The sequence below is a fragment of the Corylus avellana genome, chromosome 2 (assembly GCF_965113065.1).
Source record: "Corylus avellana chromosome 2, dhCorAvel1.hap1.2, whole genome shotgun sequence".
Classification (NCBI taxonomy): domain Eukaryota; kingdom Viridiplantae; phylum Streptophyta; class Magnoliopsida; order Fagales; family Betulaceae; genus Corylus; species Corylus avellana.
The window spans coordinates 29,019,255-29,044,050 of NC_142491.1; the positions used below are offsets into that span (position 1 = coordinate 29,019,255).

The 24,796-nt window shown below is 37.1% G+C and overlaps 1 protein-coding gene and 1 non-coding gene across 4 annotated transcripts; both read right to left on the reverse strand.

The window, feature by feature from the left end:
• Positions 1-1,316: 1,316 nt before the first annotated feature.
• On the reverse strand, positions 1,317-1,423 carry LOC148587581 (small nucleolar RNA R71). Its single transcript, XR_015911612.1, has one exon. It is a non-coding gene; the product is annotated as a small nucleolar RNA R71 (small nucleolar RNA).
• An 11,178-nt stretch (positions 1,424-12,601) lies between these two features.
• LOC132177442 (PPR containing protein) lies at positions 12,602-23,254 on the reverse strand. Of its 3 annotated transcripts, XM_059589787.2 has the most exons (9): positions 22,744-23,254; positions 22,195-22,318; positions 21,910-22,084; positions 21,743-21,843; positions 21,334-21,496; positions 21,109-21,232; positions 18,136-18,201; positions 13,708-13,959; positions 12,602-12,883 (listed from the first exon to the last, which is right to left on the reverse strand). In XM_059589787.2, the coding sequence occupies exons 1-9, from the start codon at positions 22,924-22,926 to the stop codon at positions 12,782-12,784; spliced, it is 1,290 nt and encodes a 429-aa protein (XP_059445770.2). In that variant the 5' UTR covers positions 22,927-23,254; the 3' UTR covers positions 12,602-12,781. The 3 variants fall into 3 exon arrangements, with proteins under 3 accessions (XP_059445770.2, XP_059445763.2, XP_059445755.2); XM_059589780.2 differs by having other exon boundaries at positions 18,145-18,201; positions 21,743-22,084; XM_059589772.2 differs by having other exon boundaries at positions 21,743-22,084.
• Positions 23,255-24,796: the final 1,542 nt, after the last annotated feature.

A 24,796-nucleotide genomic window follows, 5' to 3' on the forward strand; every position in this document is an offset into this window, starting at 1 on the left:
AGTTAATGATTTGATCGAATATTGGATTTCTTTTGTGATTTGGGTTATGAATGGACACATGGGATCTTTTGATTAATTCTTTGAAGCAATAGTAAAACAAACTTAAGATTTATATGTGAGAACTTTGGGGAATATTATAGATCATGAAATTATGTTGTTATGAATTTGTGAGTGCGGATTCCGAAACCTTAGTGCTTCGTCATAAGATTTCAATCACTTTAAATTGCTCATGCTTTTGCTTTTTCATTCAAACAAAAAAATCTCTCAAAAATTTGGAACTAGACTAGGGTTTAATTAATTTAGATTTAAAATTGCTTTCAAGAATACAATTCCCTATGGGTTTGATCTCGCACTTGCAATCCATTAACTACAATTGATTCGTGCACTTGAGAGTTAAATAAATTTGCACAACAAGTTTTTGGCACCGTTGCTGGGGAAGTGTTTATTTTTTGAAACCAATTTATTTCTAGATCGGTTTTATTCTTCTACTAGTTATAATTAGGATTTTATTTTTCTGCAATTTGTTTTGTTTTATTTTTCTGCAATTTTATTTTCCTTTTTGTTTTTTTTGTTGTTTTGTTTGTGTTACAGCCCTGCTACGATCGATGCACACTTGTGGCCAAGACAGCAACCGCAACAGTTCAGTAGATTTTAGCCAAAATCTTTTGGTCCTTTTTCGTGAGTTTTTAGTTTCTGTTTAAATTAATTTTTGCTTGCAATTGTGTTTAGTTAGTTTAATATAATTTAATTTACTTCAATTCAATTTCAGTTTTTAGTTTGTTAGTTTGTTAGTTCCTTTTTGCATGTTAGGTCGTAGATCTTTAAATCTGGAGTTAAACACTTTTGATCCCAAAATTGAAAGAACAGCGAGAGAGAATCTAAGACAGCCACCAAACTCACTCACCAATTCTCAAAGTTCCGAGTCTGATTCGGAAAAGTCTGTTAAGATGGGAGAACGAAATCAACCTAGATCCCTTAGGGAGCTGTTCGTACCCAACATTACCAACACACTGTCATGTATAGTGTTGCCAGCTACTCGTTTCGAGCTGAAGCCGAGTACAATAGGTCACCTTCCTGCATTTAGAGGATTAGAGAATGAGGATCCATATGTTCATGTGAGGATTTTTTTGGAAATTTGCGACATTGTTAATACGCAAAATGCCCCAGCAGAAGCGGTGCGCCTTCGGTTATTCCCTCTGTCCCTACATGATAGGGCGAAATCCTGGCTACTCAACAATAGACCTGGATCTATCACTTCTTGGGATATGTTGGAAAGCAAGTTTTACCACAAGTTCTTCCCAATTTCCAAAATCAATGCCCTCCGTCTACAGATCACCAATTTCAGACAAAAAGAAGGGGAAAGATTCACCGATAGCTGGGAGAAGTTTAAAGAGCTTACTATAAAATGCCCACCCCACGGGGTTGAGAATGAGGTGCTAGTTCAAATTTTCTACAGGGGACTAACACCAAGTGAGCGAAACTCACTTGAGACGATGAATGGTAGAGAATTCTTAAGTCTTATTGGGGATGAAGCTTATAAAACTTTCGATGGAATGGCTGAACGAGCACAACAATGGGATTTTCAAGATAGTTGGGACAGACAACAACCCGCTCCCAAGACAGGAAGCATCTATGAGGTGAGGAACGATGCTGAATTAAGGGAGGAGTTCAAGGTTCTCAGGCGTCAGTTTGACACTATGGTCTTAAACAAACCAGTGAATGCAGCAAATACTTACCATGTTGATGCATGCGGGTTATGTGATAGTCAAACGCACTTCACTCAAAACTGCCCAACTCTGTCAATAGAGTACCCAACTGAGCAAGTCAATGCCTTCAATGAGTACAAAAAAACCCACCACTGGACTGTTTTCCGAAACTTACAATCCAGGGTGGCGGAATCACCCCAATTTCTCTTGGAAGCAGAATCAGCCATTGAACCAAAGAGATACCACTTAAGCTCAGAATCAGTTCAGGTCATCTCAACAAGCTCAACCCCCTGTTTATCAGTCTACCACTCAAGTGCTTGCACCACAGTCATCACTGGAAGACATGATGAAAACATTAATAGAAAAAGTCGACCGGTCCAACTCCCAAGCTATACAAGAGCTCAAGAATTCCAACTCCCAAGCTATACAAGAGCTAAAAGGTTTCACCAATCAAGCCATACAGGAGCTGAGGAATTCCAACATGGCTAATAGCAGAGACATACAAGAACTTAAGCAGGCCATGATCAAGGTAGAAGGACAAGTTGGCCAGATAGCAAATCAGGTGGGGGAAAGAGAAAAAGGGAAGTTCCCTAGTCAACCCGTGCCTAACCCAAAAGGGCAATTTGTGATTGGAAGTTCCTCCGCCTCTATGCATGGTCAGGAGCATGTACAAGCCATCACCACTCTGAGGTCAAGCAAACAGGTGGATAATCAAGTGGTCATGCCTGAAGAGGCCACTAAGGCTGCAAAAGAGAAGGAAAACCTGGACAAGCCTGCGGAAGACACAGGACCGGACATTGCCATTCCGATTATTGAGGATCCTTCCAAAAAGTATATACCCAAAGCTCCGTATCCAGAAAGATTGAAACCGCCAAAGAAGAGCTCGAAGTTCGATGATATTTTGGAAGTGTTCAAGCAAGTGCAAATAAACATTCCATTCCTAGATGCCATCCAGCAAGTGCCTTCTTATGCCAAATTTCTGAAGGATTTGGTCACCATCAAGAGAAAGACGAACGTCCCCAAGAAAGCTTTCCTGACTGAGCAGGTCAGCTCTATCTTGCAATACAAGATGCCTGTAAAGTATAAGGACCCTGGATGTCCTACCATTGCTTGCAAGATTGGTGACAATCGAGTTGAGAAAGCTCTGTTGGATTTGAGGGCCAGTGTAAATCTACTGCCATATTCAATATATGTTTAGTTGGGATTGGGAGAGTTGAAATCCACTTCAATTACACTTCAGTTGGCTGACAGATCTGTGAAGGTTCCAAGGGGAATTATTGAAGACGTGCTGATCAAAGTTGATAAGTTCTACTACCCTGTGGACTTCATCGTCTTAGATACAGAGACGGAAAATGCAGAAATTCAAGTTCCAATCATATTAGGGCGTCCCTTTTTAGCTACGGCTAATGCCCTAATCAACTGTAGAACTGGAGTCATGAAGATATCATTTGGAAACATGACAGTGGAACTGAACATCTTTGATATCAGTAAGCAGCCATTTGAGTATGAGGAGGTCAGAAGCACATGCTTACTTGAGGAGATAGTAGAGAAAACTGTCAATGAACCAGATATTGAAGACCTCTTGGGAGAATGCCTGATTGCACTAGGAAGTGACATGGCACTGGACACTTTATTGGAACAAGCTGACGCCTTGTTAGACTCAACTCCTGAGATAGAGACGGAGATTACAGAAATTACTTTGACATCGTCCCCTGATCCATCTTCATTAGCAGCTGAGCCTGTCAAGTAGGAGTTGAAGCCTCTACCAGACACCCTGAAGTACAAGTATCTGGATCCTATAGAATCTCTGCCTGTGATCATTGCTGCCGACTTGGATAGTGATCAGGAACATGAGCTGCTAGAAGTTTTAAGAGAGCATAAAGAAGCAATCGGGTGGTCAATAGAAGATATCAAAGGAATCAGCCCTACAGTAGTGATGCATAAGATTCATCTGGAAGAAAATGATAAAACTTCTCGCGAGCCACAGAGATGGTTGAATCCGGCCATGTAAGAGGTAGTTCGAGCGGAGGTAATTAAACTTCTGGATGCGGGAATCATATACCCAATCTCTGACAGCAAATGGGTGAGTCCCATTCATGTGGTGCCGAAGAAGGCAGGGATTACAGTTATCAAGAACAAGGAAAATGAGTTGGTCCCCACTCGTGTGCAGTCAGGATGGAGAGTGTGCATTGACTAAAGGAAGTTAAATACCGTGACAAGAAAATACCATTTTCCTCTACCTTTCATCAATCAGATGTTGGAGAGATTGGCAGGCCATGAGTATTACTGTTTCCTTGATGGTTACTCCGGCTACAACCAAATTCCACTGGACCCCGAAGATCAAGAGAAGACTACTTTCACTTGTCCGTTCGGTATGTTTGCCTATCGTCGTATGCCGTTTGGATTGTGCAATGCACCCGCCACTTTTCAGCGATGCATGATCAGCATCTTTTCAGATATGGTTGAACGTCACCTGGAGATCTTCATGGATGACTTCTCGATCTTTGGTTCATCATTTGGGGAATGTCTACATCATCTCACATTGGTGCTGGTACAGTGCAAGGAGAAGAATTTGGTTCTGAATTGGGAAAAATGCCACTTCATGGTGAAACAAGGAATTGTTTTGGGGCATGTAATTTCCCACAAAGGTATCGAGGTTGATAGAGCTAAGGTTGATCTGATATCTAACCTTCTGCCCCCGCGGACAGTTAAGGAGGTTCGGTCATTTCTGGGACATACTGGGTTCTACAGAAGATTCATCAAGGACTTCAGCAAGATAGCAAGACCTCTATGTAATCTATTGGCAAAAGATGTTCCTTTTGATTTCAATGACAAGTGCCAGACAGCCTTTGAGATTCTAAAAAAGATCTTAACTTCTACACCAATCATTCAGCCACCTAATTGGGGGGTTCTGTTTGAGATAATGTGTGATGCCTCCGATTATGCTGTGGGAGCCGTTTTGGGTCAGCGAGTAGAGAAGATTCCGCATGTCATATACTATGCCAGCAAGACTCTGAATGATGCACAACTCAACTACTCCACTACTGAAAAGGAGTTGTTAGCTGTAGTGTTTGCTCTGGATAAATTTAGATCTTACTTGTTAGGATCTAAAGTCTTAGTCTACTCAGATCATGCTGCGTTGAAATATCTATTGTCAAAGAAAGATGCTAAATCTCGTCTCATCCGGTGGATTCTGTTGCTGCAAGAGTTTGATATTGATATTCGGGACAAGAAGGGTTCCGAGAATGTGGTAGCTGACCATCTATCCAGGCTGGTTGTGGGCTTCAATGAAAATGCTGTGCCGATTGCTGAGACATTCCTTGATGAACAACTTATGCACATCTCTCAAAATCCTGCACCATGGTTCGCAGACATAGTGAACTACCTTGTCACTGCCCAAATGCCATCACATTGGACTAGGCAAGACAAATCAAAATTCTTGGCTGGGGCGAAGTACTTCTTTTGGGATGATCCTTACCTGTTCAAATATTGCCCAGATCAGATTATAAGGAGATGCATTCCTGAAAATGACCAGCAAAATGTCCTATCTTTTTGCCATGATCATGCATGTGGAGGCCACTTCAGTTCTAAAAAGACCGCGGCGAAGATTCTTCAAAGTGGATTCTATTGGCCCTCCATTTTTCGTGATGCCCATGCCTACTATTCAACCTGTGCTAGATGCCAGAAGTTGGGGAGCATTGGAAGAAGGAATATGATGCCGCTGAACCCGATCCTTATTGTGGAGCTGTTTGATGTTTGGGGCATTGATTTCTTGGGTCCCTTCCCTAATTCTTATGGGTATCTTTTCATCCTTGTGGCGGTAGATTATGTTTCCAAGTGGGTGGAGGCTATTGCCTGCAAGACTAATGATCACAGAGTCGTGTTGCAATTTTTGAAGGAAAATGTGTTCGCACGTTTTGGGACACCACGTGCCATCATCAGTGATGGGGGGAAGCATTTCTGCAACCGATATTTTGAGCAACTCATGAAGAAGTATGGTATTACTCATAAAGTTGCAACTCCTTACCATCCTCAAACAAGTGGGCAAGTTGAGATATCCAACAGAGAAATCAAGAGGATATTAGAAAAAACGGTGAACCCGACGAGGAAGGACTGGTCTCTTCGACTTAATGACGCTCTGTGGGCATACCGGACTGCATTCAAGACTCCAATTGGCATGTCTCCCTACCGACTCGTGTATGGCAAGGCTTGTCACCTCCCTGTGGAATTAGAGCACCGGGCTTATTGGGCTATAAAGCAGCTGAATTTCAGTCTCACCAAGGCTGGTGATCAAAGGAAGCTACAGCTAGATGAATTAGAAGAATTGAGGAATGATGCCTACGACTGTGCCAAGCTATACAAAGCTCAGATGAAGAAGATTCATGACCAAAACATTTTGAGAAGATCATTTGAAGTTGGTCAGAAAGTCCTCCTTTACAATTCACGTCTGCATCTGTTTCCAGGAAAGCTCAAATCCCGATGGACTGGACCATTCATAGTGCGTGCAGTTTCTACTCATGGAGCCATCGAAATCGAGGATCCTAAGAATGGAAGTACTCACAAGGTCAATGGTCAACGGTTGAAGCCGTTCTTGGAACTGGAAATTTCGGAGAGTGAGGAATTGCCTTTGGAAGATCCTACGTCGTCTACCTAATCATCAGCGGTGAGAAGTCTGGCTGAAGACCATAAACTTAGTGCTTATGGGAGGCATTCCTTTTTCTTTGGTATTTTTAGTCATTTTTTGTGTTGTTTCGTCTATCTTCATTTTTGTTTTATTTTTGTGTTTTTCAGGACAGGTGTTATTATGAGTAAGTTTGGGGGTCGTCTCTTTGCTCACTCTGGTTCCTTATACCTCTTGGTATTGTGTTTCTGCCTACATTGAGGACAATGTGTAATTCAAGTTTGGGGGTATGGAAAAACACTTTGTCTATTTATTTTTGTTTTTATTTGTTTATTTTTATTTGTCTTTTTATGTTAAAAAAAAAATAGAAAAAAATAATAAAAATTATGCTATGTTTTTGTCAAGTTTGAGTTAAACTGTGACTATGGTTTGCATTTCATTAGCTTGCTTAAAGGGTTGAACACATCATTATGTCATTTAGAGTCTGAGTCCTTTGACTTATTTTTGGGTAAAAGAGATTTTACTTGTTTTGAGATAAATTTTTATGAGCACATTAGCATGTTTTCTGTGAGGTATGATGTTTGAGCTTAAGCTTGTTCTCTTTGAGATTTGTGGGTTGTCCTATTGATAAATAACCATTGGCTTGCAAGATATATAAAAATAATAATAATAATAAATAAATAAATAAAGAGAAGGAAAAAGAAAAGAAAGATCATGTTGAGTTTTCCGCTGAGTAACCGAGCCTCTTGCCTCATTAAGCATTGAGTGTTCGCGTCAAAAGGTGTGAAACTCAGTGTTGATTTATGATATGGCTAATCTGACTTCGTAGCCTTTTTTACTTAAGTTAATAAGCCCTTAGGGATGTTCTACATCTAGTGCCCTAAAGCCACCTGGCTTGGGAGTCATTGGCCTAACACTTGTTACATGAGTCAATTAGAAAGCTTAAGGGAGTTAGACATTGCAGAGCCTGTAAAACAAAAAAAAAAAAAATGCATATCTTGCCTTGGTTGTTTCATTTGATAGAGTTTTTTACAAATTTTATGGAACTTGTCTTGAGTTTAAGCTGAAAGCTTCATGGTTGTATCCTAATTACACTTTACACTTTTCAGAACATATGAGGTCTAAATTGTCCATTTATAAGTGATTTGATTCTGGATTTCCTTTTGACAGTGATGATGGTGTTTGTTTTTTTTTTAAGTTTGCTCATGAATAAGAATCATGGTTTATGTGAAACTTCTTTCTTGTTAACAACATAGTACTACAATGTTTGTGGGTATCATTCATGTTAAGCCCTCACGAGACTTCACTCGTCCACTAGGGATGCCTAGGGGTTTAAAAGGCTTGTTGCATATGCTAAATGCAATCGTCTCTCCCACGAAAGAGGATTTATGTTTTGTTTTGTTTTGTTTTCATTCTATTTTTCATTTTGTTTTGCTAAGGGACTAGCAAAAGTTAAGTTTGGGGGTGTTTGATGTGTGTCAAGTATTGCATATTTGAACCCTTTAATTTACTTGTGTTAATCCTTTAGCTGTGTTATTATCTGATGTTCTGTGTTAGTTTTGTGTTTTTAGTATTTTGTAGGTGTTGAAGAAAAACTACTTTTTGGAAGAAAACATATTTTGAGAAGACCTAGATGATGTGGTTAAGTTTAACCAAATCCAAGAAATTGGTAAATCGGATTAAGGATAAGATTGGATAAAATTTCGAATTGGATTCAAATTCAGATTCTACATGTCTCAGTATTTTGACCATAACTTTTCACTCACATATCCGATTGAGGTGATTCAAGTGGCGTTGGAAAGCTAACTCAAAATAATACAATTCATTGTGAAATAGGATTTTCCTAATTCGGACGTTTACTATTCCAAAATCATCCCGCAATTAAATGATACAAACCTGGACGAATTGTATCCGATTTCAACTTGTAAACCCTAAGTTTTAGGTCTATCAGATTAGTTGGGGGGGGGGGGGGGGGGAGGGCTACAAATTTGAAGATTGCAGAGAAGAAAGAAGAGAGTTTAAGGTTTTCCTAGCTTTTGGATCTCTATTTTGTGATTCTTATTTGTAAGTACTCGATTTTACATTATGAATTCAATCAATTTTGTTTTGTCTTTCAATCACATGAGAGGCTAAACCTTCAACTAAGGTTGAAGATGAAGCCTCACTTATGATTAGCAACTTTGTTTCATGTATGTAATATTTCCCAATTTAATGGTTTAATTGCTCTATTGTTTTACTTCTAATCAATTGGATTGAATAACTCTTGGATATCTTTTGTGATTCAAGGATATACTTGACTATTTAAGATTATTCAATACAATTGATTGCTTGGTTTTCTTTGTTAAAAATTGGATTTTCCCTGTGATTTATTCTCTGGATACAATTGATGTTTGATAAAGATTGGATATTTTCTTGTGATTTACGGATACAGTTAATGATTTGATCGAATATTGGATTTCTTTTGTGATGTGGGTTATGAATGGACACATGGGATCTTTTGATTAATTCTTTGAAGCAATAGTAAAACAAACTTAAGATTTATATGTGAGAACTTTGAGGAATATTATAGATCATGAAATTATGTTGTTATGAATTTGTGAGTGCGGATTCCGAAACCTTAGTGCTTCGTCATAAGATTTCAATCACTTTAAATTGCTCATGCTTTTGCTTTTTCATTCAAACAAAAAAATCTCTCAAAAATTTGGAACTAGATTAGGGTTTAATTAATTTAGATTTAAAATTGGTTTCAAGAATACAATTCTCTATGGGTTCGATTTTGCACTTGCAATCCATTAACTACAATTGATTTGTGCACTTGCGAGTTAAATAAATTTGCACAACAATAAGTTTGCTCAACTTTTGAATTTGGTTAAAAGAGTCTAACTCTACCACAATTCATTAAGTTCCTACTTATTTATCCTAGGTGTGGTTAAAACTTTTAGGTACCATATCGATGCATGCTTTCAATCTCCTTCTATTCTAATATTTGTAACATGTGGAGGATTGTTGTGATGTTACAAATATTTGTTTTTATTTACCTATTAATTTTTTGACCATTTGACAGTAAGATCCATTCATGAGTTTTTATTGGGGAAAAACCAAATATGGTTTATGACCGTTGGGCAATAAAAACCTTTTACAAGCTATTATTTTTTTAACCGTTGGTTTTTATTACATTAAAAACATTTGTCTTCAACGTATAATGAGCTTTGTTGACCGTTTATTTTTATATGTTGACCGTTTGTTTTTAATGCACAGATTACATGATAATGAGCTTTAAAAGAAAAAAAGATTCACATGTCTATATAAGCAAGTGTTCCACTTTGACAAAATATCATCCAAAATATTACACTCTTTAGTGAGATTTTCATTTTCATGCTCCAAATTTTTCTTTGTTACTAAAGAGAAAAAATAGAGTTATTTGCTACTCAATTTTTCATCCTCTTCAATTTAAAAAAGTGCTGTTTATTGGATCTTCATTATTTGAAAGTGTGTTTTTAACGAAGGAAGACGCTATAGTCTAATCCTGGGAGGTTGTGTGTCAAGTGATCCGATCGCACCAAGTTATACTCTCAAAGAGGTACGAAATCAACTTTTAAGGATAACGCTCTTACGTGATTCTATAATTTTGTGAGATTTTTCCTTGCCCTATTTTTATTTATTGTAATTTATTTATCTTATTGTTAATTATTCGGATTAATATTATTTAGCATCAATAAGAATTTTTGTACCATCCATTTAATTTTACAACAAACCATGCACGATGATCCGTATTGTATCATTAGCCTCGATCCCTAGTAATGATGTTCCAAATTGGTTCAGCCATAAGAGAATTGGGTCTTCGATATCCTTCCATGTACCATCAATTTCAAAGGGTCAAAACCTTCGGTTGCTTGTTTGTGCTATCTATGCAACCAACAAAGGGTCAAATCCTTCGGATGTTTTTCCTCCTCGCGTGAAAATCCAAAATAAAAGTAACTAGAAGCAACCAGCACGTTTTTTGGCCAACACTATTCCTTCTCCTGTAGCCTATGGTAATCATTTCTTTCTTTTTCCCGAAAAAAGAAGATCATTTATTTCTATACCAGACGTCACTCATAAGAAATGAATTGGTGATTGAAAGTGGAGAGAAAATTGAGGTAGTCATCGAACTTTGGGCAACAGCTGAAGTGAACAAGTGTGGAATTCAAGTACTAGTTGATGAGCCAAATGTAATGGAAGAATATGTTACATCGAAGTTTGGAGAAGGATTTATCTTTTAGTTGTTCAATTGTTGTCTTTTGGTGGCTATGTTGCAGCAGTAGAAATAAGGATATAATTACATGATAATCTTATCTATTACTTCTTAGTAACCATTATAGTAAGAGTCATTCCAATAAGGAGTTTATCTCCACTTTTATTAGTTGTAATTTTTTATTTTTTATTTATTAAAGTGTAATTGGATAAAGAAAAATTATGCAAAAAACTACTCCTTAAGATGGAATCTATGATCCTTTGGTTTAATCAAAGTGGCATGAAATATCCCCTTCAAATAGATTTAATTTGAATGATTATTTTTAATCTAAGCTTGAGTGTTTTAGTAAGAGTTACTAAAACTATATGTACAAAGTGAAATGAGATTTCACAAATACAAGATTAATCATGGAATTAAATTGGATACTCAAAGATTAGGCGATAATGAATTAAAGTGACAATTTACCTAAGACTTTAATTTGACTATTGATTATTTTATGGAATGGTCAAATACAAAATATAAGAAGTCATTGAGAGTATTTGAATAATACAAAAATAAATAAATATTAGAGTGCAATTACAATTATCTAATAGAATTAATTATATTTAATAGTAACCTATGACAAGTCATGAGATGATAAGTGTACTAGGCTTGTTGGAGCTAGTTTTATCTTTCCTCTAGGATTTTCCCCAAGCTGATTATTACCCATATTGGGTTTGACCTAATTACACAATTACTCTAAGCTTAGTGGCCATGAACGTGGAATGGAGGGGTAGGCTTTTTCCAAGTCCTACATCCACTAGGTTACATGTAGCTATAAAAAGGGAGCTTGTGTAAACATTAGATTAACAATCTCGAGAGCCTCCACTCTTGGTCTCTTAATAAGATATTGGGGATTTCCCTTGTAACCCTTTTCCCTCATTCAATTAAAAATAAATAAATAAATAAATATTGGGGAGAAGCTTTAAAGGTCTAAAAAATCTAACCCTACACGTTTTTGTGAGAAGTTGAAAAGAAATCAAATCAGCCTCTAAGTCCTTGTGGTAGTGGGCTTGCACCTTTGTGAGTATCTATTGCAATTTTTTTAGCATCATTTCATACCATGTTGTCTTGATGCTTTTTCTTAGAGCACTAACAGTGGTTTATGCAAAATAGATGCCGTTCACAAATGGCTAAAAATGCATTTTACATTTTTTTTTTTTTTACATAAGCTGATGCAGGGATATTTTTACCTATTTGCTTAGTCATTTTACATAAAAGTGCAAAATAGCTACCTCATTGTGGGTGCTCTTAAGAATTTTTTGCTGTGTTTTATATTAACAATTGATATCAGCGTGGGGCTTCATTTTTGAATGTTGCCTTTCTTTGCTAGGTTCTAGATATTGGCCCTTCATTGTGATGGTCCAATGTGAGCCTCTTTGCTTTGCTGGGTTGCCTAAAATCTGTTCATTATTCGTTGATGTCTGTTCTTTGTTGAATGATGGGGCATCTTTGGGTTACTGGTGCCAATGCCCCGGGGACAATAATTTGCTATAAATTGGGTTGTAGCTATTTTATAGAAATCCATCTAATAAAGTGACATGTGTCCCATAACTATTAAAAAATACATGTGTTTTCACATATTAAGAGACACATGTCACTTTATCAGATGGATCCGTATAAAATAGCAACAAACCATTTTGTAGCAAATTTCTGTCCTCAGCCAAGTATGTTGCTCCATTTTCCTTATTCCAACATATGATCTGGTAGGATCTGTATGATTGGGAATTTGGGCAATTTAAGAAGAATAATAATTCTCCTGCCAAAGTCGAACTTTAAGAAGAATAAGTAAACCTGTTGTACTTCTTCTTGCACACCAATTTCTCACAATATGCTTGGGATACAACAATTTTATTTTATTTTTTTTACAATCTGATGTTGCAGTTTATAAATGGTAAAATGATTAAAAGTGTATGATTGATATGTCGGCCACTAACTAATTAAATTTGACAAATCAATTTTTTTCTTAATCATTTTCAGCAATTATATACTGCCACACCAATTTGTAAATAACATAGAAAAAGATGTAATACTCTTACAAGTACTTCCAATATCTTATTACATGTAGATACATAATCGCAAAACGAAAACCAGTCTATACTCTAATCTTTTACACAAAAATTTATATGGATATATATATGTACAGTCAAACAAAAATGAAAAAACTGTGGAGGCCACATATCATGTTCCTAGCCTTTTAACACCGCATTCTGAGCAGAACTTGGAAGTTTCTCTCAAGTACGGGGCCCCACATTCGTCACAAAACTTTGCTAGGCTGGATGGCTGAAATAATAGCAATCTTAAAGGTTGGTAAAGACATAGGTAGAAAGAAAAATATTTCACAAAAAGAAAAGAAAAAATGCACAAATAATACATCACTCATTACAAATGAATAAAATAAAATAAAAGCAGCACCGCAGGCAAAGCAAATTCCTTTTAGAGAGAAAAGAAGTCATGCATCAATAAAGACTCTTAATCAATTGAGCATTTATAAAATGAACCAAAATTGATATATAGTTTAAACACAAGTATGCAAAAAGGTTATACATCTCTTAAAACATCCCTCAATATAGTTACTTGCCATTGAAACTATAAAAGAAAACACAAATAAATAACAGGCTATCCAAGGAGTCCTATGGTCACTTATCCTGCAGCTACCACCTCCTACAAACTTTGTTTTGGCTACTATAAGGATGGCAAATAAATACTCGAACAGAAACAAAATTTAATGTATTTGATTTAAATACCATGAAGCCATTATTGTCATCAAGGTGTCATTACTGCCAACAGTTTTGGCTTCTGCATTTGTTTTTGGATAGAATGAGAAATTGGCTTCAGTTACTACACAAAGTTTTTGAGTTTGGGTCTTCATAAGCTAAGTAATTGTCTAAGAACTCCTATGCTCATCGAGAGAGTTGACCATTAATGAACATGACCCAGTAGAAATGTGTTCTAAAGCAGCAACATTACCGATTTACTCAACCTAATATCCTATCTTCAAGAGCAACATGCAATTTGTCATGCAAACAAATGTAAAACCCAAAGTTTACAAAATTCAACTAGCTGCTCTTATTTATATTAGATCAAGTCAAGGCAATAGTCCTCACCAGTACATGCAAGCGCCCTCCAGCATGGACACCTGTGAGGGGTTGTAGGCAAGCCATCTGTTGTGATATGGTTGGTTGATGAGCATGAGAAATTGCAGGTAAGTGAGAAGGTGGAGCACATTGATGATTGTGAGCATAGTGGGATGCGTGGTGCATGGTTTGATGATGATTCTGGTGAATCGAGTGAAACTGGGGTTGATGAGAAAGTGGTTGCATTGGATGCTTGCAAACAGTCTGCTGCTGATTTTGTGGCTGCATAGAGTTAAAAAAAATAAATAAATAAATAAAAATTACAAAATAAAAATTAGCAAAGAAGTTCATGTATTAAATGCTGAAAAAAATATCAAGAGATACGCATACACCTCAAATACAAACATAATAACATGATACCACAATTAATCTAAAATATAAACCAAGAATTATTTTAGTTGATTTCTGATTGTTGCCTGTACATAAATGTAAATGAGGTTTGGTCTGAAGTGTGAAGTGAATGAAAATGAGGCCAACCCCACACCTGAGCTCTTCCCATCGTAAAAGCTTTCATGTCATCCAGCAAATGGATGCAGAATAAACCCAAATTACTTTAACCAGCCTTACCACTTCAGAATTACTTCTCTTTCGGCTATACAGTGCATGAAAAGATCTCTGGAATTTTTCCTTGGTTCAACTTGTAGTTTGAACACATGGGAATTGGAAAGAAGTGAACCTATACTTATTAGATTTTCCCAGCTCACGAACTGCTCTCAGCTCAGATTCATGTCAGTCTTCACTCCCACCACAGCATTGGCTGGCCAAGAAAAAGTTTGGCATCAACACGACTACAGTGTTACTCTTAGGCTGAGACCATAATAGGGGATTATAACTCCAGATTCAGATCCTGATACTCTAGTGCCCACAAGCCAAGCTCTATGGATGTTGATGCTAAGCAACTATGAACTTTTGCGCCTGAGACCATAATAGGGGATTATAACTCCAGATTCAGATCCTGATACTCTAGTGCCCACAAGCCAAGCTCTATGGATGTTGATGCTAAGCAACTATGAACTTTTGCATTAACCTAATTCCAATATTTTCTAACAGCATCAAGTGCATATCATGTTAACAGAAATATCCATACATTTAAATTGCCCGAAATTTCATTTTTATTTGGGTTGTACAATGATTGCGATGTCCTATGAGTCAGATGGTTATTTGAAATTAATCCAATATAGTTGTTCATGGCAACGTCGCAGTGTAACAAGAACGAAAACAAAAAAAATAAATTATCACTAACAGAGAGAGTGGGGAGAGAGAAGAGGAAGAACTCTCCTTAATGATCTTTTTTTTTTGGGGGGGGGGGGGGGGGGGGGGGGGGGTGTGGGGGGAAGGCGGCTGCAACAAGGCATTGGAATTCTAAGGAATCAGTTTTGCTTCACATTTCAACCTATAGTTCGTTCCATCACAAAGAGATCCAAACGTCATCCTTATTATTGATGATTACAACACCACCACTTCCCCAACTTGCCTATATAGTCCCCTTCTAATATTGGAATTGCCCCTCATTATGCATTAACCTACATAAATCATCATTTCGAAAATGGTCCAAGAAAGGCAGTCTGGGAGATATGGTGGCTCCTAGCCATCCTTGTAGAGAACTCACACAAATCTAAAGAGAATGAGATCTACCCATGCAATTTCTGAGTATGCTCACCTACATATTAGGATTTCGTTGACAACTAATAAAGAAGCTAGAAACAAACCCCACCAACTACCATTACAAAGCCAAAGATGTAATGCTTGATTCTTAATTTTGGCCACAAGATAAACCATAATCAAAGCTAATAAGGTAATATAAGCACAATCTTGTCTATAACATCTACCACCAAATGCCTCATCTGAATCGGACGAAATACGCAAGACCAATTTAAAGAGGATTAATAACCAGCTATGTGATTTTGCTAAGCAAAGAATAAGAATCATTTTAGCCCCTCAAATTTTCGTATTACTATTAATTTGATGCTCAACTTTCAAAACTTGCAATTAATAACCATTGTCAATATAGCCCTTCCTTCAAGACCCATCAACAGTCAAGCCGCTAACTGCCTAAAATGATAATGTTTTGGCCACATTTTAAATTTTCTTGATGTTTTAGACCCTTTTTTCCAGTCAAATCACCTTGTCAGATATCTCACTCTCTTTTTCCTTCTCCTCATATCAGAGATCCACATAGCCACCCACACACCTCACCCATAAAGCATGTGATCTCCAACATCATGCCCTCACCTTCTCTCTCTCTCTCTCTCTCTATCCTCCACCCACGAAAAGCCACCACTCTCCCTACAGGGACGAAACCAAGGGGCTGCGGGACCATGGCTTCCCGGTTTTAGACTTGACCCTATCAAAGTTAGGTTTGGCCTCTCGTTTATACTTTGGCCCTGCCTAGAGAAATCATGTTTTGTCCCATCTCCACTAGTTGGATTTCCCTCTCCACCAATGTTGTCAACATAAGCCCGTGATTGATAGTCACAAACCCCATATACTCGCAAAAATCCAACCAAATTCAATCACTCTCTCTCTCTCTCTCTCTCTCTCTCTATTTTTCTCACTATCCAGCCCTATTTCCATTTCTTGTGATTTACAAAATTTCCTAGTTTGCAAGCACGAATGGAAAGCTAAAAGGAAGCACGACAATGACTTTGTATCAAGTCCTAAATCATTCCCATTGGGCACAAGATTCTAGCTTTCATGATACATGCCATGGATGTTCCAAAGCTCAAATGTCTTTGAACATGATTTTGACCATAATTTCTTCTATTTCACCATATGAAACCCCAAATCGTCGAGAGGAAGTTTTGAGTTTACCTAGTGAACACCACCTCCTCCTAGGCCAACAACTCAATTGCAAACAATGGCAAAGGCATAAAATTCTAGAAAGAAATCTAATCTCTCTCTCTCGGTGAAAAAGAAAAAACAGAAAAGAACTCTGAACAATTCAGCTAATAAAATGAAACTCTAAGAGCATCTTTAGTAGCCTCACCAAATTTTACAAGCACACTTTTTTCTACTTTAGCTATCAACTTTTTTAAGTATTCCCAGTAGTCTCACCATTTTAGCGATTCACTTTCACTATTCCATTTAAATATTATTTTTCAAAGATTTCTTTGTTCTTTCTCTAAAAATCTATATTTTTGAATGTTTGTCTTTTCTTAGTGGTCATTTATTTGAAAATTATTTAAAGACCTTCTAAGAAAATGAAATTAAAAGCTAGTCAATAATTTTAATAAGATCTAAACCCAAGTCCTTAGAATTCTTCCAATCTATGTGTTGATGTTTTAATCGGAGCAGACATTCATGCTAGAGAATTAAACTATATGTTGGATAAATCTACACAACATTTATTCAGGCACTTGTCCAATTGAAATAGAGAAGGAGGAGAGAGAAAAAAACAATTAAAATGATTTTTTATTGCTTTGATGAGTGAAGAGTGCTCACTATAGTTGGTGAGTACTGTTCACTCACCAAACCTTCCTCACTATTTTAGCTAGGCTACTGGGGACTCCTTTTTTTACATTTTCAGCAAATTAGCTCAACAAAATAGTTTTTTACTAAAGATGCTCTAAAAGAGTTCAACTACCACGTTTTGTGACAGAATGTTTCGAGATATGCTAGGAAAGATTGAGAGGTGTAATTGGTAAAGGTATATTGGATTCAACCTAGCAACCCTTTGACATGAACATGATGTCAAACATGTGGTTTCGCCAGAGGGGCTGACTTTTACTCTTTTCTTTTTCTTTTTTTTTTTATGATAATTAATTGAAGTATCATTAAAAGCGTAAAGTGCACCCAGACACACAAAAAGTATACAAGAGAAAATACCTAGCTAGCTAGAAGGAGCAAAAAGAAATCATAATAACTAAGTACCAAAGGAGAGGGTTGACTTCCACTCCTAGAAAGAACTCTTCCCACTCTGATGATTGAGGGTCAACCTCAAGCCAGGCTCTAATAGCTCTATAGTTTGACTCCTTTGCAATTGTTCCTTCACCCATTTTCAAATATTTGTCTCGTGTGAACATTACTAGTTGTGAAGAGATGGGTTGAAGTAAAAAAATAAAAAATAAACGTTAAAAATGGGAAAATGACCAATATGTCTTCATTTTCGGTATTTACTGTCTCAGCATTGACAAATCCTAATGAAAGGGCCACAATGATAGTAATTCAAAATTTCAGGGTGTTCATAGCAAGTTTGGGAACTTGAAGGACCAAGTTGACAGCAGCCAAAGTTTGAGGGAGTAAAATGTATTTTAGCATTTTTTTTTTGTAAGTTAGTAATGCTTGATACTGAGCATTGACCCAATCCCACATAGATGTGGTTGTTTATTAAACACAAACCATAGACTCACGCATTAGAAAACTCAATTGCATAAAATTGAGCAAGAAAGCAACTCTTACTTCACTTACAGAGCGGAAATCTTGAGCAGTAGCCAATGGACAAGAATTGTCCGCAACAGGAAACGTCTGAAAAATAAGCACATCAGAAATACAAAAAGTTACCTCCACCCCAATTTGCACAGTAAGGCATAGCAATAACAAAGTATAACATCCCACTAAAGTTGAATGACACTATATTTTCTATACAAACTTTTTGAACAGATATATCGTCACTGTGGAGACAAGAAAATGTTGAAATAAAAAAATATTGAAGAAAATAAAAAATAGGGGTAATAACCATTTGCCCCATGAACTACCACCCCTTTTCAACATGGCACCATGAAGTGACACTCTTGACATTCGGCTGCATTGAGCTACCATTTACTTACAAAAAGCCCCGCCATTAGGAAATATCGTTAAATCAAACAGAATATTCATTTTTGAGATGTTAAATCTTGTTTAAGGACGGAAATACCTTCAAGTAAAAAAATAAAAACATTTAGATAAACTAAAAACTTAAGAATTAAATAAAAACTTAAAAAAAATAAAAACAAAACTTAAACTTTAAACTTTTTTTTTTTTTTTTTAACAAAAAAAAAAAAAAAAAAGAAAAAACCAGGGGGGGTGGTAGGACCACCCCCAGGTGGTGGATTGGCCAGCCCCCAAGCCCATAGGGAGCTACCCCCAAAAAATTCATGGGGTTGGCACGGTGAGCCACCAGCACCCCCTATGGGCTTGGGGGGTGGCCGAACCACCCCGAACCACCTAGGGGTGGTCCGGCCACCAGCCCCTCTCTTAAGTGTATTTTATGTAAATTGTGTATCTAAACTTAGGGTATTTGCATCATTTCAAGTTTTTTAACGAGGTTGACTAACATAAGGGGGTTTTAGTAAGTAAAGGGTAGTTCAATGTAACCGAGTGTCAAAAGTGTCCGTTCATTGGGCCATGTTAAAAAATGGTGGTAAAAGGTAATTACCATTAAAATATAGGGTTAAATACAATTTTAGTACATGTGGTTAAGGCCAAAATCAAATAGCCCCTTCAGTTTCAAAAAGTGTCACAAATGGTGCATGTCGTTAGGTGAAATACCTAATTGGTACTTCCATCTAAGTTCCATCCATTTTTTTTACAAAAATCCACGTTACCCCACTTAAAATCATGATACGTGTCTCTTTTGCCACATAGGGAGGACAACTCAGCATATTTTATGACGTGGCCATATGCCACAGGAAATACCCATGTTTTTTGTGCCACGTGAGACGTAGAAAATATTAAAAAAATTACTCAAAACTAAATTTTACCCTATCTTAAAGAAAAACAAGATTAAATCGATTGAACCCTAATTTTCCTGTTCTTCATAAATCACATGAACAAAACTTTCATGTTCTTCCAAACATCCAAGAGTCTCTTCAACCTGAACCCACTCACTTGCTTTGAATAAGGTGATGACTGCAGTGGAAGGTCAGATTGGAGAAATTAGAGGGGATCTTGCCGCTAGGGTACTCTGTTGAGAGGAACAACTCAGATAAATTACTCAAGTAGAGAGAGAGAGAGTATAAATTACTCAAGTAGAAAGCGATTTCGGACAAATGCAAAGCTCGAGTCATAGGTAAGTCAAGCTCATTTCTCCCATCCTCAAACCAAATGCTGAGGAGGAGAAGAAGCCTGAGGAGAAAGAGAAGCCCAAGCCTGAAGAGAAGAAAGAAGAGGTTTTTTGTTTTTTGATTTTGTTTTTTTTTTTTTTTTTTTGGTCCTCTATTTTCAGAAAATAAATAAACAAACTTTTCAATGCTTCCCCTTTCCTTTTCTTTTTGACTTTTTGGTTGGAGCGAGGAAGAATAGAGATCTTGTTCTTTTCTTTTATGGAATCCCTGAATAACAACTGTGATTAATCTCCTTCAAACCCTTGCTAATGGCTATGTTTATAATATTGCTTACTATTGAATAATCATAACTCATTTCTCTTTCTAGCCAGCAAGCATCCCTTATGTAGTTGTGGATTCATCTGGATGTTTGGATATATTCATTGGGTAATTGTACGATACACAACCTCAGATTATCATAGTGGTCCTAAAGGTTAGTAAAGGGCGCATTTGACCCAGCGCAGTTGGTGGAGTATGTGTATAAGCAGGCCAGGAAGCATGCGGCGATAATGAAGCAAGAACTGGAAAATAAGGAGACAGAGGAGGTGAAAGATGGCAACAAGAGAAGAATGGCGAGAGCAGCAGCGGCTATTGGTGCTCGTGTTGCGATGAGGCCTCTCTGATTTCACTTTCTCTTCTCTTTCACTATGTTTGGGCCATTGAAGGGATGATGCTTAGATAAGCGATGAAAGCAATGGAAATCACCGACAATTAACACTACCCCACTCTTCAATGTTTGGAAGAACATGAAAGTTTTGTTCTTGTGATTTGGGAAGAACATGCAAATTAGGTTCAATCAATTTGGGTTTAATCTTGTTTTTGTTTAAGTTTTGGTAAAATTTAGTTTGAGTAATTTTTTTAATATTTTCTGCTTTTCACGTGGCACAGAAAACAAAGGTACCTCCTATGACACATGGCCACATCATAAAATATGCTGAGTTATGTCCTCCATATGTGGCAAAAGAGATACATGTCATGATTTTAAGTGGGGCGATTTGGACTTCCGTCAAAAAAATGGATGGAACCTAGATGGAAGTATCAAGTGGGTATTTCGCCTAACAACAGGTACCATTTGTGACACTTTTTGAAACCGACAGAGTTGTTTGATTTTGGCCCTAACCACAGGTATTAAAATTGCATTTAACCCTAAAAAATAATATGGTCATTACCATCAGTCGATGATCTTATTCTAGAAGATGAACTGTTACTTCTCTTTCTTTCTTTCCATTTTATTTTTAATATAAGCACCTTTAAATTTAAATGATATATAGGAAACAATTCAGTCATATAATTTCAAAGACACATTCAAGATGACCCCTTAGTTTGATAATTACAGGCATATCATACTTACAGGCAAACCAGGCATGTTGGACACTAAGTTTGATGCAACACGCCTATACTTGTGTCTTGGAGAGTAGAACTTATAGTCTCGAGGAGAGACAACTACTTCATTTCGACCAGTCAATCGTTTAAACCTGCATTCATGAGCAAACAAGTTAGAAATATATAGGCACATATCAAATAGTGAAGTGGAAATGTACTCCTTCTCAACATAAGAAACAAGCATATAACTTACCACTCGGCATCATCAATTGGCATGCTATTTGGTTTTTCAACAATATCCAAACCATTGACTACCACAAAACGAACTCGCTTTTCTTCTTGTATTACTAATTCTGGAAATCTTGTCCTAGTTTCCAGAGAAGTTGCCAATTCTCTCCTTCTGAAAGTACACGGTCCTGTTGACAAAAGCATTAAGATACAGACACTAAATTTATGGAGAGGCTAGATGTCATAACCCAAAACTAGGACCAAAAAAAAAACCATCAAAGTTCACTAAACTTACTTACCATTAAACACTATTAGAAATATTATAGAAGCCCAGATGCAATATGTTGAAAAAAAAATTCAAAGTTCAAGTGCATACAAGTAGATGAATTCAAATTGTTTATCTCAAAGGCGCATAAAGAGGGAAAATGTAATACCTCTCTTGGGAAATTTCTTAGCCAGCCTTCTATACAAACCACCAGCTGCCTCAAGGGCTACTGCAATGGTCTTCTCACGAATACCATTCAAGGAAGCAAGCCTATTATTTACATCATTAACTAAAGTTTCATACAAATTTGCCACATACATCAAGGGTAAAGCGAACCTCGGGTCGCCTTCATACTGGACCTCTCTTGTCTTCCTTTTATTCAGTTTATCTTGTCCAGACTGAACAGTATAGTCAGCCTCGGAATCAGCCACTTCAATCACATGATCATGAATGAAATGATCCACAATAATTTGTAGAAATCTTGCCCTTGCTGATTCAACAGGCGAAACATCTAGTTCAAAGTTGAACAATTCAAATTAGCAATCCCATACAAGGCACAAATATTCTCTAGAAATTCGATTTGAAATCCAAATAAGAGTTCCATTTGTAAATCAATTTTACCATCAATTGTCAAGATATCATAGGAACCCCTTACGGGTCCATTGTTCTCAAGGCTAGAGCGATCTTCTTCAACTCCTACACCGTGAAGCGGTAAAGAAGTCCTATAGGAATCATGCATAAGGTCCTGAAAGAAATATCACATAGATTTCATTAATTTGCATAAAGGTGATAAACAGCTTAGACAAACAAATTCATGACATCTATCAAGTCTCAGAGCCTCAGAATAAAATTAAAAAATCTTTTAAATTCCACTCATGTTGAGTTCTAAGCACAAGCACGAAACTTGGAATACAGTAATCTAAAATTTTCTCTTCATAAACAAATTCTTTCAAGCTCAAATTATAGTAAACCCAGTTCAACCATTTCAGTTCTTTTATATCGCCTCTACTTTCCTCAGCTTTCCTAGAAACCGAACAGAAAGCATTAAATTATATTAGAAAAAAAAACACACACACAAACTCAAGATGTCTATAAGATAGTGTAACCGAACTTATCAAAAAAAAATAATAATAATAAAATAGTGTAACCGAAGAACAAAGAGAAGCTCACAACGGCATTGGAATCGTCGTCGTTGTCCAAGCTGTCGTCAGTGACGGCGTCGCGATCGACGTCGCTGATGGCTTCGATGTCGGCGGGCCGAGCGTCGACGGTGTTGAGGTCATGCAAAGGGCTTCCGATGAAGGAATTTGTTGATCTAAGATTATAGTGCTGCACCGGAACCCTACTCCCCATTCCTCCTTGAGACTTCTTTTTTATGAGAAATTCGAATTCGAGCCCCAAGAAAGAAGATTGGTTGCAGATATAAACCCCAGCTTTCCCCTTGGATCTTCTTCTCCTGTGAAGCACGGAGAGAGATTGAAGGGTTTGTCGATGTTTTGGTTTTGAAGGGGAAGGAGAAGTTCAACGGCTATACAGACTGAGAAGGGGGAGGGTTTGAGTAATCCAAGCCTGACACCTGAGACCGTAGCTGGGCTTTCGGATGCCAAAAGCGGATTTCCAAGCCTCACTCCGATCTCCACACCAGCTCCCAAGCCACCAGGGTCTCCACTGCTTGCTTAGTTGAATTGACTACTGTGGGGGTGTTAAGGGTAACATGAGGGCAACCTCACCTTTGTTAGCATGAGCTCTCCTCCCAATTACAATTCAAAGATAATATTTGGGGGAAACTTCACTAAGGACCTTCAAACTTCCACTCGTTTTGAAATACCCCACCTGAACTTCAAAATCTCTCAATTTAGTCCCCTGAACTTTCAATTGTTTTCAATTTGAACCCCTCCGTTAGATTTTAAACGTCACATGACATTTATACCCCAGACTTTTGTATAAAATTTCAACTTCTAAAACGTTTTTTTATTTAAAAAAAAAAACAAAAAACAAAAATCAGGGATATTTTTGTCTTTTTTTGAATTGTTATCGGCTAAAATTTACGGAAGAGTCCAAATTAAGAACAATTAAAAGTTCAGGGAACTAAATTGAGAGATTTTGAAGTTTTGGGGCATTTCAAAACGGGTGGAAGTTTGGAGGTCCTTAGTGAAGTTTTCCCTAATATTTTACCACGAGATTCAACCAAGATGGCTGGAGTTTATTCGTTAGAAATTATCGAAATAATTACCGTATAGGTTCCTTTTTTAAATTTACGGTATTTATTTTATTATTGAGCATTTAATGATGAATAATATTTTATTTTTTTTAAAATGATGTGTTAACATTGACATCATATACACTTTAAATGCATCAACTTTAAATTTTAATTATGAAATATATACTATCTATTTTATTTAAAATTGAGAGGAGCCTTGTCTCACTTTTAGTACATGTGTTTAATTATTGTTGAATCAAGATTGGAGAGGAGACAAATTAATTTTGGATAAGAATTAGCTATAATTATCAAATCCATAAACAATTCTCAAAATCAAGGGTGGGAAGGATTTGTGGATGATTTTTTTAAATTTTTTGGGGTAGTTACCTTTTTCCCCATCAACTACAACGCATTGTCACTTTTTCTTCATAAACTGCCAATTGTACCTGTAGTGACCCACATAATTAACTAAGCTTAGGTACCTTAGTTATAAGATTAGTTTGGGTTTTGGGTCACTAAGAACAGCTAAAGGGGCATTTTGGAAATTTTAGACTTTTTGACCGGATGTACGCGAGAGTTGCTGGACGTACGCTCTTGTCTGTAGTAGAGGACGTACGCTAGGAAACCACTGGACGTACGCTAACAATAGTATGCCGTACTCTGCAAATAGTACACGAATGTACGCTCCTATAGTATAGGATGTACTCTACTTTTTGGGTTGACGGTTGGATAATACCTGGACGTATGCTACAGCCTTTGGACCATTGTGTAAATAGTACAGGACGCACGCCTCTATAGTACCGAACGTCCGCTACTTTTCAGAAGAGTTGGTGAGCGTCTCCAGCTTTTCTCCTCTATAAATACTAACCCTACTATTGCCATTTTCTCGTTCAAACTCGCCCCCAAGCTCCTAGAAACCCTTTTGTGAGTGTGTTTTGTGGAGAAGGAGAGGTGTTTTCTTGAAGGTTGCTTCTAGGAGGTAACCCTCTGCGCTTAACTTTTCTTTCTAAATCGTTATACTCT

What these genes read in the sequence shown, in the direction of transcription:
- LOC132177442 (XM_059589772.2), bottom strand. Translation starts at nt 22,926, where the DNA reads ATGGGGAGTAGGGTTCCGGTGCAGCACTATAATCTTAGATCAACAAAT. An exon ending in ACGACGATTCCAATGCCGTT is followed by an intron (nt 22,319 to 22,743) that starts GTGAGCTTCTCT and finishes TATTTCTTTCAG; the next exon opens with GACCTTATGCATGATTCCTA. An exon ending in CCAATTGATGATGCCGAGTG is followed by an intron (nt 21,233 to 21,333) that starts GTAAGTTATATG and finishes TCATGAATGCAG; the next exon opens with GTTTAAACGATTGACTGGTC.